Source organism: Mesocricetus auratus, unplaced genomic scaffold, assembly GCF_017639785.1.
Source record: "Mesocricetus auratus isolate SY011 unplaced genomic scaffold, BCM_Maur_2.0 Super-Scaffold_100009, whole genome shotgun sequence".
Lineage (NCBI taxonomy): Eukaryota > Metazoa > Chordata > Mammalia > Rodentia > Cricetidae > Mesocricetus > Mesocricetus auratus.
The window spans coordinates 40,888,950-40,906,066 of record NW_024429193.1 but is presented as its reverse complement, the minus strand read 5'-3'; the positions used below and the strand labels follow the sequence as shown (position 1 = coordinate 40,906,066).

The 17,117-nt window shown below is 38.5% G+C and overlaps 1 protein-coding gene across 1 annotated transcript in view; it reads right to left on the bottom strand.

The window, feature by feature from the left end:
* Positions 1–17,117, bottom strand: part of Agl (amylo-alpha-1, 6-glucosidase, 4-alpha-glucanotransferase) — a 58,364-nt gene that overhangs the window by 14,041 nt on the left and 27,206 nt on the right. The window contains exons 13-26 of the mRNA XM_005077116.4: positions 15,766–15,889; positions 14,586–14,749; positions 14,228–14,329; positions 13,974–14,129; positions 13,721–13,871; positions 11,953–12,077; positions 11,759–11,871; positions 11,292–11,426; positions 9,206–9,336; positions 6,797–6,933; positions 6,418–6,551; positions 5,488–5,663; positions 2,682–2,784; positions 24–249 (exon numbers count right to left, since the gene is read on the bottom strand). Coding sequence (XP_005077173.1) covers positions 24–249; positions 2,682–2,784; positions 5,488–5,663; positions 6,418–6,551; positions 6,797–6,933; positions 9,206–9,336; positions 11,292–11,426; positions 11,759–11,871; positions 11,953–12,077; positions 13,721–13,871; positions 13,974–14,129; positions 14,228–14,329; positions 14,586–14,749; positions 15,766–15,889 — 1,977 coding nt within the window. The remainder of the gene's footprint in view (positions 1–23; positions 250–2,681; positions 2,785–5,487; positions 5,664–6,417; positions 6,552–6,796; positions 6,934–9,205; positions 9,337–11,291; positions 11,427–11,758; positions 11,872–11,952; positions 12,078–13,720; positions 13,872–13,973; positions 14,130–14,227; positions 14,330–14,585; positions 14,750–15,765; positions 15,890–17,117) is intronic.

Here is a 17,117-nt window from a genome sequence, read left to right as displayed (position 1 = left end):
TTATTTTAAGAAATGATTTTTACCAGTGTCCCAGCAGGCAAAGGAGCAGAATCGTCTGTTGGATACATCCTGGAAACTGGGCATTTGAGGATGTCTAGACCATTTGGAGCCATCTTACAATAGTCCTGAATACACTGCAGCCACCACCACACAGCATCCCGACAGTTGTACCTGGCGTAAGTTCCTTCACCCAAGAGGTTAGGAATAAGACCGTGCCTCAGGGTACTGGCAAATGCTAAAATAATATTCCTAAAACAACAGAAATAAGTGGATCATTTGAGGTGAAACACTTATAAAATTGAAGGAAAAAAGCTCACTTTCTCAGTGGTCTGGGAGATGCCCCAGCTCCCAGCATAGCTTTTCTTTCTGCTAATCTAGAGTACTTTCTCTTTCTTTAACAAGTGTTTCATCTTTGGAGTCAGGTTCGTAATTGGGAATTTACAAGGACTGCCGTAGCTTAATGTCTAGTTTTTTGAAAGATGTATTTGTTTTCGTTATCTGTGAATGAGTGTTTGCCTGTGTGTTGGACATGCACACAGAGCCCATGGAAGTGAGAAGTGCGATGGATCCCTGGACCTGGAGTTGTAGAGGCTTGTGAGCTGCCATTTGGGTGCTGGGAACTGAATCCTTCAAGATCAGTGAGTGCCAGTGGCCAGGGAGTCATCTTTCCAGCTCCCAACTTCTGGTTTTGAAATCTGTTATTTCCATATAGAAGCAATCCTCTAATATGAAGTTTATTACTTCAAATAGTATATTTAAAGAACAAAGTAAATATGTAAGAAAATAGTACAGGGGAGGCAGAGGTAGGAGGATCTGTGAATCCTGGGCCAGATGGCCTACATACTGAGTTATAGGCTATTTAGGGCTACATGATAAGAGCCTGTTTTGAAACAAATAAAACAAAACCCCAAAACAACAGCAAAAAGCCAACTACAACTCCCATTAATAACTGATAGATGACAGTTTATCTCCTATAGTATTATTCAAGTACAAATGAGAATTTGACTCCTAAATTGAAGTTGTACTCTAGGAGGAGCTTGTATCTAGCAGGTGAGGTCTAACTAGCAAAAGCCATTGAAAAAGGCTAGGCCTTATTATGTCTTAATTTAATACTTAGCCCTCACCCCCTTGTTTTGTTTTTTGTTTTTGAAGACAGCATTTCTCTGTGTAGCCCTGGTTGTCCTGGAACTTGCTCCATAGACCAGGATGGCCTCAAAGTCAAGAGATCCACCTTCTGCCTCCCCAGTGCTGGGATTAAAGGTGTGCACCACCACCGCCCAGCTAATACTTATCTTTTAATAGAGCCATAGGAAGTTGTTACTCTAGTTTTGTTCATAGGCCACACAAAAGTGATGGAGCTCAGTATGACAATGTATGATCTAGATGGCTGAATGTAAAATGAAGAGACAGAAATCTGTAACAGCGCACAGAAGTGACAGCTGAGGACGGGACCATTATAGCAGTGATTAAACCGCCCCAAGCCTTTGTAGAGCATCTGCCATGTGGGGCTTTAACTGTATCAGTCATCTAATGGAGTGTGGTGAGTACGCCGGCCATCCCACAGAAGGCATGAAGGAAGGGTGCCATTTGTCAGCTGGTGACATGAACCAGCATCAGAAGCTCTCCACACCACAGGCAAAGGTCTTTGTCACAGTGCTTTGCCAAATCCTGATTCTTTATAACTGATTCCTAAGCCATTTGCTTAGGGGGTTTAATAGGTAAGTAAACAGCCCTCAGCCCTCCAAATTAAATTTTTAAAAAAATTTATTATTTTATGTGTGTGGGGTTTGCCGGTGTATATGTTAGTCTTCCTTATACAATGCTATCTGAAGTCACATGGTGTCAGGTCCCCTGGAAACGGAGTTGCAGATGGTTGTAAGCTGCCATGTGTTTGCTAAGAATCAAACCTTGCTTTGAAAAACAAACAAAACAAAAAAGGGCACTATTATAGAACTTCTTTTTTTGTCTTTTTGAGACAGAGTCCCTCTATGAGAAAAATCACTTTCAGCCTGGAATCAAACTAGGGGTTGTAAACTTTACAAGAAATGGAGGAAAACTTGACATAGTTCTTTTTCAAATCTCAGTCAACAATACTCTTTTGTTGTTATTGAATTTTCAAGACCAGGTTTCTCTGTGTAATAGCCTTGGCTGTCCTGGAACTCACTTTGTAGACCAGGCTAGCCTTTAAGTCACAGAAATCTGCCTGCCTCTGCCTCCCTAGTGCTGGAATTAAAGGTGTAAGCCACCACCCAAATCACACACTCTATATGAAGGCAGAAAATGGTTCTAATTTTTTCAGATAAATTCACAAATATTCAAGATGATCTTACCTATCATGAAACCTAGTAACTTCAAAATTGTTTTTACCTTCAAAATTCTCTAAACCGATTAAGCAAGCATATGAAATAAGACTTTAAAGTCTGGAGCCTGTGAGATAGCTCAGTGGGTAAAGGTGCTTGCTGCCAAGCCTAACTCCAAATTGGGTTTCTAGAACCCACATGGTGGAAGGAAAGAAAACTCCAGTAAGCTGACCTCCATATATGTACATGGTACACCTGTGCTTGCACACACACAAACACAAAATAAAAACATCTAAGGAAAACGTACTTTTCAAATGTTGACAATGGATAAGAGGGAACACAAAGCCGCAGATCTGCGTGGCCATTTGTGGAGGCTCTTACCTGGCTTCTATGTAGCGTCCAGTGACCAGCAGCAGCCCTCGGAATGAAATGAAAGTATCTCTCCCCCAGCAGCGGAAAAGACCAGAAGAGAAGTGAGGCAAGCCTGGCAAAAGACAACAGAATGATGAGAGAACATTATGCTCAATCCCATGAACTCCGTCACCACACACTTTAGGTTTAGACTAAAGGGCAACCTAGAAGGAGCCTGCGAACCTTCCAAAATCCTCTACAGCAAAATATATATCTGCTCTTAATATCAGCTTTTATGGGATGAGGTTCCATGGTCATATCAGACTTTGAAAGGCACCTGTGACCCAAAGGAGATTAAAGGCACGGTTCAGCAAGAGTTCTACAATTCAGTTACACCCCAGCCCTGAGGGGATTCCTAGCTGAACAGATTTAAATTTGTCTTTTAAATTAAGAGCTTACAATTAGAGATCAAATATTTAACATATAAAAATGACACACTACAACTTTAAATACAGACTTCAAAAGATTCTGCCCTGACTCTGAGGGCAATAAATAAGTCTAAAATGAAATTACTAGTTCAATAATATCTAATTAAATGTTTATTAATTTACCTATATTGAAAGTTTATCACCAAATTTCACATTACTTTACAACAGATTGATAGCACTATATTTACCTTACATACTATATATGTATATAGTTATATATAACTAGATACATAGTATATACTACATAACTATATAAATATAGTTATATATAGCATATGGTTATATAATAGTTATATATGGTATATGTCACATACTCTATACATAACATATATACTACGTATCTCTATATAGCTATATATATAATATATATACTGTGTACTATATAACTATATAAATATAGCTATATACATAGTATATGTAATAAATTTATAGTACATCACTATATAGTTATATAAGAAATAATTTTAAGTCTTATGCTTTCATATAAACAATTACTGAAGATAGAATTAAGGACCTCACATATTACTAGCTTGAACATTCCAAGTAAGATAAAATAGAATTAAAGGAACCTTTAGACTAAACATCTTAAAAGCAACATGTGCAGACTCAAGAGTGAATCTGAATTAGCATACTTTAAAATACCAGCAGTCTTCTGTTGTTTAAAATTAAAAGTGAGCGGGGCATCACGGTCCAAACCGTTAAATCTCAGGAGGGGCAGGCAGTTGTACCTCCAGTTTGAGGATGCTCTGGCTACACAGCAAGACCCTATCTCAACAACAGCTACCAAAAGTGAAAACCTTTGGCACTTATATATAGAAATACTTGTTACTTGTTTGTCCTCTAGGAGTATACAACTTATAGACCCAGTATTTGGGGGTGATTTCTATGTTGTCAATTATCATAAACATTAATTACAAGTTTCTTCGACAATACTATTGCAAAAGGAGGCATTCCCATTTTAAAATGAACTCCACTAAAACCTACTGGCAAATCTGCATATCACTTTATTTTTTTCTAGTGTAAATTAGGAAAAAAACTCCCTTAAGATATCAGAATACTAGAACCTTTATTTATATTTGTATGTTACACGGACTACATATAAGTGTCATAAATGTTATCACTACATGACTTATAAGTAAGACTTATCTTCTGGGTGTATTTAGTAGTAGCAGTACACAATCAAAAATGTCGAGGTTATTATTTTGCATAACAGGCTTGAAACCTGGGCTTTAAATCCCCAGTTGTTCCCATCAATGTGTCTCTCCTACACTTTTCAGTTCAGTCTACTGAACACCAGCTTGGACTTGGGGAATAATGGCTACCAGAACCATCAATAAAATGATAATCTGAAAAATTGACTTCATTTTATGTCTCTTCTTAATTAAAAAATATTTTGTGTGATGCCAAGGAACTGAACTTACTAGGGCCTGGACTTACTGGGTACTATTCTACCCCTAAAATAGTTTTGTTATTTTTTTTTTTTTTTGGTTTTTCGAGACAGGGTTTCTTTGTATTTTTTTTTTAGGCTGTCCTGGAACTCGCTCTGCCTCTGCCTCCTGAATGCTGGGATTAAAGCCATGTGCCACCAACGCTTTTAATATGATCATTGTAAATTGTAAAGAAGTTAATGTGTTGGATGCCACAAAGTCTTTCATCTGCCCTGAGCCAATGAAAAGCTTAAACTTAGCAGAGGGAACCACGTATGATATTGCTACTTTGCTATATTTTATATATTTCAGTTTAACTTGGAACGCTGTAAACTTTATACTTCACTTTACCAAAACCCCAAGAAGCAATGGGAAATTCTAGACTTTAGTGGCCTCATCTACCTGATACTTTCTAAAAACACACTGGAAGTTTACTAAAAGAGAAGTCTTTCTTTGTGCATATCTTACTTGCTTAGATGATTTAAACCTATTTGCAGGAGATGGTGCCAGTAGATACAGCTAAAAGTAACTGACTACAATGAAGACACGTGATAAAAAAAATCATCTAACGTGTTTTGTAACTGCAGTGTTGGTTTACTTTAAAAATTAGGAAGGAAATACAGGGGGAAGTTATTAAACTAAATTTAACTAAAGATATTTAAAATGCCAAGAACTGGAATTGAACAGATACCTGAAGAAGAAAGGATCAGCCAACCACAGTAAGAACACATACAAGTGCTTAGTCCATAGTTACAACCGAATGGTGAGGATCATTATCATGAATGAGGATCATTATCATGAATGAGCAGCTATCAAATAAGCAGTTTACTAAACAGCAGCATAAAAACCACCGATTCCCCATGGGTTTTCCTTGTTGAGCACTAATGGAGTTTACCATTTAACTGCCTCCAGCATCCTTACCGGCAGCCAAGGAGACACAGCACTGCTCCTTCTCCTTTGTGATCTCATTTATCCTGAAGGGCACATCCCGGAGCGAGGGGGAAAGAAGTGGCAGACAAGGGCACTTCCCCACGCCACACATCTGGATGGAACCCAGTGAAAGGTGTTTCACAAACGTTGAACCATTCTGAACAAACCTGCAACCAAGTGGCAAGTTGAGAGGTCATTTGCAGAAACGCTCCCTTTTTAGCAATCTTATTATACATTCTTTTGCCAAGTGATTTTCCCATAGAAATGTGTAAAATGCTAAGATACTTTTCTAAACGTGACTTAAGTTAATGAATAAATAAGCAATGTAAAATATTTTTATTTTTTCCATATCATATTTTACATGCTTTGTAGACCAGATTTAAACCCCACCCCTAACTTCCCACCCCAAGCTGGGGACTGGACTCCAACACCTTATGACTGCTAGGCAAATGATGCTCTACTGAGCTAGACACCCAAACATCCCCATCAATTTTATAACTGTATTACTGTGTATGTGCACATGGTGTGTATGTTTGTGTGTGGGGGGTGCTTATCTCGTGTGCATGAAGCCCTGAGTCTAATCCTCATGACTTATAAACTGGACGCATACTCATAATCTCAGCATCTGGGAGTGGAGGCTAGAGGTCCAGAAGCATAAGATCAGCCTTGCCTACACAGTCTGCTTGAAGTCTTCAATACCCTGTCTCAAAACAAATCAAACCCCACCCAAACTCTACATTTGGTTTTGCATGTTCCAAACTAAAGGGTGCTAACATACTTACTGTCCGTCTATAAAGTTTCTCAGCTCAGAGTCTCTGCTATGACAGTTCCTTAGGTTTTGGTCTTTTTAAACCAGAATGACTCTCTCTTTATCGTTTCCATACAACTATGCCTATTTACTTCTTTATGTTGGGTGCATACCTTGACATCTGTTTCCATGCTATATCCAGCAGAGTGGTGTATGCACCAATCAATATAGCATCAAAGTAACAGGGGATAAGGTATCGTGGGATCTGCTTCAGGTAGAAGAACATAGCCTGCAACCATTTACCAACCTGTCAGAGAAATAATTTGAACAGTTAACTTGCTGTATACAGCCTAGATATATTTTAAGAACTGAATCTACACATGCAACTTTGCTAGCCAGTAAGTAACCCAGCAACCAGATGGACACTCTAAAATGGAAAAATGAATAAGAAAGGAAAACAGTTCAAGGAAACTTAAATATTATCTGTAACAGAGTAATATATAATTCTTAATGGTCCCTCGATTATTTGGACTAGAATATCATTCTACTTACTTCAGCAATATTTCCGGATCGTGAAATAAGCCGGCCACTGACATAGTCAATCATCCAATCTCCAGACCTCAAATTTTCACAGAATGGATGCCCCAAGTCATTCTTTGGTCTTATTTCTGCCAACACGGACATTAATCCTGGAAATTCAGACATTATTACGCTGTTGGCAAAGTCAAAATGTTCTCATTGCTTAGCTTGTGGGCAGTCTCTGATGATTAGAGTGAATATATATAAAGGCAGACACAGGCTTCTCAGTCTACAATGGCATGTGGCATGGCTGGAGAGAAGTATCAGGGTACCTACTTTAACCAGGACACAAAGGCCACTGAAGGGGTCTACTGCTGCAAAAACAATAAGGAGCTTCCTGAGAGTGAGAACTTCTAGCACTGCTTTTACTTATTTATATTTCACATTATAACATTCAAAAGCAACTGGCATGGTTTCTCGACCCTAAAGCATAAAACGGATAAGCCTGGGTATTTCTGTGTTAGCAAGTGGTAGGTTACCATTTAGGGAAGAGTTAAGGAAGTCACAAAGCTGGTTTAAGAGGAAGCAGGACTACCAATAGAGGAAGATAATGACACAGCTTCAGAAGCAGCCTCTGAAATATAACAGGAAATACTTACAACTAAAGAAAATCACCAAGTGAGCGGCTGGGCATATAATGACTATTATGCAGACTTTCTTCTAGAGTCATTAGCATTTCTGTAATTAGCAGACTCTGTAACTTTGTTACAAAACAATTATACTTTCATCTCCCAGTAAAATAATCATTTCTACCTCAAAACAGTATTTGGCTTCACTGGCTTCATTTGAACTAAATTCATTTGGTTACAATTTACTGAATTTCACAATATATGATGTTTTGAAAAATTAAAAACAATGAATTTAAGAGGTAGGATTTTAGAGAGGCTAAGCAAGATCCTTATATTTTCTGAATCTTATTAATGTTCCCTCTGGATAATTGCTGCTACATAAGCTGAATTTATCTGCCAATGAGAAAGAACTAAATCAATAGAATTGGCCAAAAGAAAGAAAATATATGATACTCTTGACTGTACAATTCATTGCCTAAGCTGATAACAAGTAAATAACACTGACATACAGCCACTCTTGCCAAGCATGAGGAGGCAAAGAGAAACTGAGATGGCTAAAAGCTGTAGTGAATTTGGGTGTTATGTTACCCATTGCTCTGATTAACATGAAGATTTTATCATCAGTCAAAACTCCACAAGCACACAACACATAAAAATCTTCCAAAAGTGTTAGCAATGGTTCCAACTTTGAATTTTCATATCTAATGTTTTGGGAATTAACATTTGCAGTATTCTCAATCACCACGGACTCAAATGGGTTTTAAATGCTGCTGAATGTTAGCATTATTTAGTGTTTGTTAATTTTATTTGTGACTGAGTTTTACAGTTTGGATCTCTTCATGTATTGTTATTGCAAAATAAGTAAGAGTTTTTGTGGAAAAAAAAAGAGGTAGGATTTTTTTTTTCACTCAAGAAGTTCCTAATTCTCCTTGGGAAATGTAACTTTCAAAACAATATGGACAACAAGGCAGCATAGATATTGTTACAGACGTCCTACCTATGTCCCAGTACTTTCAGGGGAGGCGATCGTTGCTCAGCATTTGTTGCTGCTGAATTGTGCAATGACAATGAAAAACGGTTTCAGAAAACAGAGCTGACAGCAACAGCAACCAGCAGCATGCAATGGCAGGAGGTAACAAGAGGGTAGAAAACTGGCTAGCTGGTTTACAGAAAGCACTTAGTCTTGGGATAGGTGCTAAGTATGGAGAGTAAAAGGATGTGGGATGTCAAAGTGAACACAAGAACCCACAACTAACTAACTGGCCATTGAGGATCTGGAGCAGAACCATCAAAAAGATTCCTAGACTCCAAACACAACACAGAGTATTGTAAGAATTGGGGAATGGAATCTTGTTCAAGGCAGCAAAGAAAGAATGCAGGGGCTGAATTTTGATTTAATTAATGGCTGCTATTAACAGTCTGATAGGAAAATGCTGTGGTCTAACCAAACTGTTAACTTATGAGAGGAAAAAAATGACTGATATAAAGTAAAAACAAATCAGATAAGGGCAATTTTATTTTAAAACAATGAGCTGGGTCACTTCATGAAACATAAGAGAATTAGTAAAACACCATAAAAGACAGGAAAGGAGCCTTCTGAGCTTAAAACTGGTAACATACTTTAAAAATCTACTTTTATTTATGTATATGTGTGTCTCTTTGTATGTTACATAGTAGGTGAATGCAGTGCCCATAGAAGCTATGCTATTCACTAATGGTCAAACAACAAGGAGCCATAAGTTATAATTTGAACTCATACTCATTTCTATAAAGACCACTAAAGAAAAAATACGAAGTTTATCTTTATACCTACCTTGGAGACCTGCATACTTAAGGGATGACCAGTTTGGTATGTCATAACAACCTCCACCATCTTCTTGTTCTTCTGATTCACATCGGTAAAGTACCTGGTTGAGCTCAGCCAATGTCAATTTAGAGGCAATGCTAAGAATTAGAAAGTAAAGGTGACTAATAAATATACTGACATTTCATTTACTGTAAAATGAAAGCAAAAGAAAGTCTGCCCTATAAATATTAAATGTCTTAGAAATCTATCATTCTAGCTAGTTTTCTGTTCCTATAATAAAACACTCTAGTCAAAATCAACTAGGGGTGGTGTGGTGGTTTGGGCCCCCATGGGTGTGTATATTTGAATACTTGGTCCCCAGGTCAATCTGTTCAAGAGAATTCCTTAACCGAGGTTCCATCTTTGCAGGTGACTCTAGCTGTATTAAGTTGACAATAAAAACTAATAAGCACCGGGCGGTGGTGGCGCACGCCTTTAATCCCAGCACTCGGGAGGCAGAGGCAGGCGGATCTCTGTGAGTTCGAGGCCGGGCTGGACCGATAGCCTCCAAAACAATACAGAGAAACCGTGTCTCGTAAAAACCAAAAAAAAAAAAAAAAAAAAAAAAAACCAAAAAACTAATAAGCACATATATATTCTAGGAACTCATCATTGAAATAAACAAATACTATCATAATGTAAGTAATAACTAAGGGGCAAAATGTGGTAGAAATTAAATAAGAGTAATGTCACTCAAACTAAGTTAATAAACCCAGAGGCAGCCAAAAATAAAGAATTTTATCTATGTGTCTCTGTGTGTACGTTCATGTGTACGCAGGAGCGCACGGAGGCCCAAAGTGGGCATTGAATCCTTGCCTCTCTCTACGGAGGGCTGCATACTTTGTAAATATGACATTATCATAATATATATTCATTACTGGCAAAAAGAAAACTCTTACATAAAGCTGAACATCCTTATTAATATGATATTTTCAGAGGTAACTTTGCAGAATGGATGAAAAATTTCAAATATGGGATACATTCTAACCCCAAAAGCTATTTCTAGAAATTTAACTTAGTGCCAGTGACAGAAAACACACTAAGTAGCTATCAGGTGACAGGAATGGTGTCACTGTTTTGCATGTTTTATCGTGTTTAATCTTTACAAAACTTATGAGGTGAATACTACTATCAGCCCCACTGTCCAGATGGAAGAAAATTCTAAATAACTTGGCCAAGAGCATGCGGATAGTGTTGAAGCTTTAGCTAACTTAGGTCTAAAATGAGTAGTCTTCAGTACTATGTGGCACCACATAGTAAAGGAATATTGGCAAAAATCAGGCAAAAAATAGGGAATAATTAGAAGCACTCTAGATATCTCAAAGTGGATAATTACTACATTTATTATGGCATAGCTATATATAACACAATAATATATTGACATTAAAATGATATGGTAAGCCGGGCAGTGGTGACGCATGCCTTTAATCCCAGCAACTGGGAGGCAGAGGCAGGAAGATCTCTGTGAGTTCGAAACCATCCTGGTCTGCAAGAGCTAGTTGCAGGACAGCCTCCAAAGCCACAGAGAAACCCTGTCTCAAAAAAATCAAAAAAAAAAAAAAAAAAAAAGAAATGATAAGCACTATAATGTATGCAACTAAATCTTGCAGAGATTAGAAAAGTCATGCATGTACATGTGCAGGCATGTTCATATCTAGAATTTATAGAGAAAGAATACATAAGCATGAAAAGGTGTACACAAATGATAACGTGATAGACTAAAGTGTTAACAGTGGATGATGCTGACACCAACAGCCTGTGGACTGTACTCTGAGTAGCAAAGAGAGAAAGCCCGCTTAAAACTGCCCAGATCAGCTGGGCGGTGGTGGTGCATGCCTTTAATCCCAGCACTCGGGAGGCAGAGGCAGGCGGTTCTCTGTGAGTTCGAGGCCGTGCTGGACTGACAGCCTCCAAAACAATACAGAGAAACCCTGTCTCGTAAAACCAAAAACCAAAACAAAACAAAAACACAACAACAAAAAAAACTTGCCCAGATCAGGGGTGGCTCATCATTTTGTTAAAGTGGTAAATCTATAAAATAGGGAATACTTACGAAGCGAAGGGGACTTTTAATATAGGATCTGAGTTGTCAACAGCAAGGCTTCCAGATTTAAAGTGAGAGCTGAACTGGGTCAGGTGACTTCGCAGAAATCCAACAGCGACTTGAGCATGTGGATCAAGACTAACTCTGAATAATGTTTATAAAAAAACAGGTAATTTTTAGTATATTCAAACTTAACAAGATAAGCTATTTTCTCTAGATTTTTAACAAATATATATACGTGTGCCTCTGTGTGTACAAACTGTAAGTGTGCAGGTGCCTAGAGAGGGTGGAACACATCAGGCCCTCTGGAACTGGGGTTATAGGTGGTTGTGAGCCACCTGACATGGGTGCTGGGAACTGAACCCGGGTCCTCTACAAGAGCAGCAAGCACTCTTAACCACTGAGCTATCTCTCCAGGCCCCCAAAACTATTTTCAATGTAAGTAAAAGCAATAGTTTGAACGCTAATTAACATACCTGAATATAATAACACTTCCTGGAGATAGATTTTCAAATTCTATTTCCTGAATATATTCATTGGGACCCTTTGTGGCAACTCCAGCTTGTTTGACAATTTTACTTTCATGAAGCTTGAAAAAATACAGAAAATCCATTCATTAACTAAATTTTCTTAAAACATTAAACACAGTAAAAAGCTAGAACTCGAATACCTGGATATGCTCTTTAAGTTCCACTGTCACATTTGGCATTCCATTGATTGAATTCTCATCTTTTTTATAAGGTTTTGTATCCCGCTCAACAGTTCTAGCTTCAAGAACTACTTCTTCAATTTTGCCTAGGAAAATATAAACATTGCAACAAAAACTATTCTAATGTACATTCAAATTTTAATGTTGCAGAGAGACTCTTGATATTACAATCAGTGAACTGGAAAATGGAAATGTTTTGAGAATGATCAGGGTCAACACAAAACTTGAGATAGTACTGTATAGTAACTATGAGTTTTGAGTGTAGGTCAGTGAAACAATGTATGCTTGGCATGTGTGGGTTTAACACCCAATACCAAAAGATACTAAATAAACAAAACAAAAACTAAGTAAGAACATTAGCAAAGACCTGACTAGATCACCAAATATAAATTTATGAAATTGCAGATAATGAATATTTAATCCTAAAATTCTTTAGGGTGACAATTTTTGTTTGGTTGTTGTTTTGTTTTGTTTTTGTTTCTTTTGGTTTTACAAGACAGGATTTCTCTGTACTGTTTTGGAGGCTGTCAGTCCAGCTCGGCCTCGAACTCACAGAGATCCTCCTGTCTCTGCCTCCCGAGTGCTGGGATTAAAGGCGTGCGCCACCACCCTCCAGCTTGTTTGTTTTTTGAGACAGAATTTCACTGTGTAGCCCTGGCTAACCTGGAACTCACTCTGTAGACCAGGTTGGCCTCTAACTCACATCGATCTGTCTGCTTCTGCCTCCCAAGTACTGGGATTAAAGCCATGTGCCACTACTACCCAGCTAGGTTGACAATTTTTAAGAGTTGAAACTATGAATATTTAGCAACTAGCAAGAAATACAAAATATGGGCTGGGCATGGATGTGTGTATCTGTTATCCTAGCAATTTGGGAGGCGCAGAACAGCACCTGTAAGTACCTGGTTTTAGGCTAACCTATGTGACCATGGCCCTGTCACCTTAAAAAAATACACATACATAGACACACAGCCACAGCCACAGCCACAGCCACAGCCACAGCCACAGCCACAGCCACACACACACACACACACACACACGATGATTTTTTTTGAGATACTTCATTCAATTATCAAGTAGTTGCCATTTACGTAGGAGTATGCTGTTATACTATACTATCTAAAATAGTAAGGAATAAAATGTAAATATCTAGCAAAAAAATCAACCAACAATAACAGAAGATCTCAGGGACATATAACTGCCAAAGAGACAGTCTATATTCTTAGAGGCAGGACTTCAGTCCTTGAAGGCAATAAATCATCATATATAGGTGGGTAAGAAGACTACCTGGAGAACAGTGAAAATATCTACTTGGCTGAATGCCAGATTGGCAGATGGCTAGGATGGTAGATGAAGATGGGTTATGAGCAGTCAATATTTGCCTTTTAAACACACACACACACACACGTACATATGCATATATATATATATAGTACATGTGTATATGTTATACATATGTAAAAATGGAAACAGACACATGTCATCTACAGTATAAGGAAACACATGTTTATATATATGTTAGGAAAAAGGAGTATGTTAAAATGCAAACAAAAGTATTTCACACTTTTCGGGAATATTTTTGTCAAGATTTTGTTCTGTGCAGTGAAAGTACCCCCATCTAAGTTCGTTTTTCAACCAAGTTTATATATCAGTGTGTTATATATGACATATAAAGACAATGTACTAATGTAACTTCAGGATGTAATTACACCAATGCTTGCGTTATTACCAGGGATGCACATCTGAGGCACTTCTTTGCTATAAAATGACGTCTTGGGATTCCTAAAAGCAGTCCTAGATACAGCCACAACCGACTGATGGATGCTCGGAGAATGCCTTGTTACTGCCACTATGTCTTCATCCACCTGATCCACATACACCTAAGAATTGGAGAGAAACTGGCTTAGACCCCATCTGGAAACCAGCACTCACTCATTCAGAAGGAAAGTCCCGAGAGAAATCTTAAAAATCCCATTTCTTACTTGAATGAAACCCTTGGCTCCCAGCTCTTGATGGAGTCTGTTGATGGCACGTCGGGCTGCAATAATGCCGCTCTGGACATTAACTTCTCCTGTATTTGATGGCGATGCCCCAGGATTCCACTTGGTGTAAAATCGTTCTTCAGCAACCACTGAAATCTGTAGAGAGGCCAAGCGTGGTCACATGTACATGTTGATTACAATGAAAGTGTGGACAAAAAATGACCAGTGCTGCTGGCCCTGTGGATTAAACACACCTGATGAGGCACCAGCTCATCATAGCCTCTGGTACTTCCACTAGCACAACATGCCATGGAAACAATTGTGGTACTTGGAAGAGCATCATAGGCTGACCTGTGCTAGAAAAGAAAAAAGCACAAGTTCACGTTCTTTCAAATGCAAAGTAATACTCCATTAGCATAACAAAACAAAAGAACTAATGTAGATATATTCTGTAAGACACATTTTTCTTGTTTTAAAACAACAAAAGACTTTAAAGTCAAGGCATTTCAATCATTTTAAAGGTAGTGGATAGTATTGCCATCAAGCATCAGACAGCTAAGTATTGAAACATTTAGCAAAATAAGTCAGCACAAGAAAAAGGTTGATGCTTACCACAATTGGACACTCATTATCGTGGGTAATGTCCATAAACAGGGCATGAGCAATAGCTGGCATCAAAGGCCTCAAGCAGGGCTGAACAAAGGACCCGACAGGTTCCCCTCCATATCGGTAAACTAATCTGCCCTCTTCATGACTGTTATATGCACTCATCGCCTCTGCAGAACAGCACACAGCAGTTAACAATCCCCATTACTCGTGAGTGTCCAAGCAAAGGTTAGATTTCTGATCATGGCTGACTTTCACAGCATCATCAACATTATTAAAAGTGGGAGTTAAGCCGGGCGTTGGTGGCGCACGCCTTTAATCCCAGCACTCAGGAGGCAGAGGCAGGCGGATCTCTGTGAGTTCGAGGCCAGCCTGGTCTACAAAGTGAGTTCCAGGACAGCCTCCAAAGCTACAGAGAAACCCTGTCTCGAAAAAAAACCAAAAAAAAAAAAAAGTGGGAGTTAAGTAATTAAGCAAATGCCACCAACACTTAACTACAATTTAACTGGAGAAACAACTTGAATAGAAAAAAAAAGGTACAGTTGTTCACTGTGATGCTGAAAATAACTAAAAATCGCATCATATACTAGGTTAAAACAGATTTGTGTGTTTTCAAAATACACAAATATGGCTCTGATTTTGAGTCAGTAATTTACCACACCTACCTCTCTCTTTCTGACTCACCCTTTCAAATCAATTAATTAATTCTGTGGACATGGGTGTGCACAGGTGCCCCCACATGTGTACAAGTCAGAGGACAACTTTCAGGAGTCTGTTTTCTCTCCCACTATGTGGGATCTAGGGACTTAACTCAGATCATCTGGCTTGCAGACAAGCACCTTTACTCTCTTAAGTCATATCACTAGCTTTCTTTGCCTTTATTTTTCCAAAGAGGATCTCAAAAAATATATTCTAGGTTAGCCTGGAACTTCTGTAACCCAGGCTGGCCTTAAACATGTGATCCTCTTGCCTCAGACTCCTAAGTGTGAGATTCCAGGTGTCATCCATCACATCTGGCCTCACTGGGCTTTCTATTTGAAATGAAGTGTCCCACTACAAACTAGACATTTTAACTGTTAAGGGAGACTCAGTTCTATTGCATAGAAAGCTATGACATGCCTCCTGATCCACTTAAATAAAAGCGAAGCATCTCAGAGAGGAAACAGACTTCAGTGAGCCTACCTACCTCTTATTAAGGAACTGATGCCCAGTCTAGTAACAAAGATATTGTCCAGCTCTTCATTTCCTGTGAACAGCTCAGCCACTACATAAAGATTGGGCTGTAATTTTCTAGCAGCATCCAGCATGTACTGCAAAAAGCACAGTCACAAATGTAAAAGAAAGAAGAGAGCAAGACAGAGAGGGAAGGAGGGGACAAGACTAGGTGTGGATTTGACGTAAGAAAGGTACAAAACAAGAGAAATGCAAAAGGAAGTGCCAAATAAAGTTTGATGTGCATATGTAAGACATCATGAGAGAGATCAGCACACACGGGCCGGAGGGTTTACAGACAACAAGAGTGGAAAGGAAGATTAGGTTTTACAGACATAGGGACAGAGGGGAAGGAAAAAGAAAAAAGGAAAATGTTAGTGTCATTAAAAATTCAGCCTGGGACACTGCAATTCTGCCAGTCTTCCCTTGGTTTTTTATTCTTAATACATCTAATAAGATTATTAATCTCTGGGTGACTAAGTAAGTCAGAACTGATAATTATATCTTAAGTAAAGGTTGGGTGAAACTCATCATGTAGACAACAACAGATACTAGCACCTTACTATTTCTATGTGTGCATGTGTGTGTGATGCCCATGTAACATTGGTGTTAATGATTGGCCAGAGAAACAGATAATGGTAGCTAACAATTAGATTGGTACCAATTTCTTTCTTGAAGGAATTCTTATGAAAGGCGAGTAAAATACCTGAAATTTTATCAGCTAAGAAGCAGAATCCTAAAGGACTCCATCATTGAAAGTTAAATTTTCTATAATATTTCTATAATATTACAAATGTTACAAATATGACTTTTGCTAAAAGCACAGCTAAAAAGGACTCTCTGCTTAATTTTTGGAGGTAAATACTGTTTTACCAGTCTGGCTAATGTTTCCTATCAAACCTCTCCAAATTAAAACCATATAGAATCTCTCTCTCTCTCTTTCTCTCTCTCTCTCTCTCTCTCTCTCTCTCTCTCTCTCTCTCTCTCTCTCTCTCTCTCTCTCTCTCTCTCTCTCACACACACACACACACAGAGACAGAGAGAGAGAATGCATATGAACTATATAAGTTAATGTTTTTATATAAGCACTTTTTCATTTTTTTAAAAATTTAAATTAGAAACAAGGTTGCTTCACATGTCAATCCCAGGTCCCTCTCCTTTTCCTTCCCCTCCTCCCATGCCCTACCACCAATCCTCCCAACCCCCTCCCCCAATCTCCACTCCTTTCCTGGAGCTCACTCTGTAGAACAGGGTGACCTCAAACTCACAGAGATCACCTGCCTCCAAGTGCTAGCACTGAAAGCCACTAAACTGACTTATAAGTAC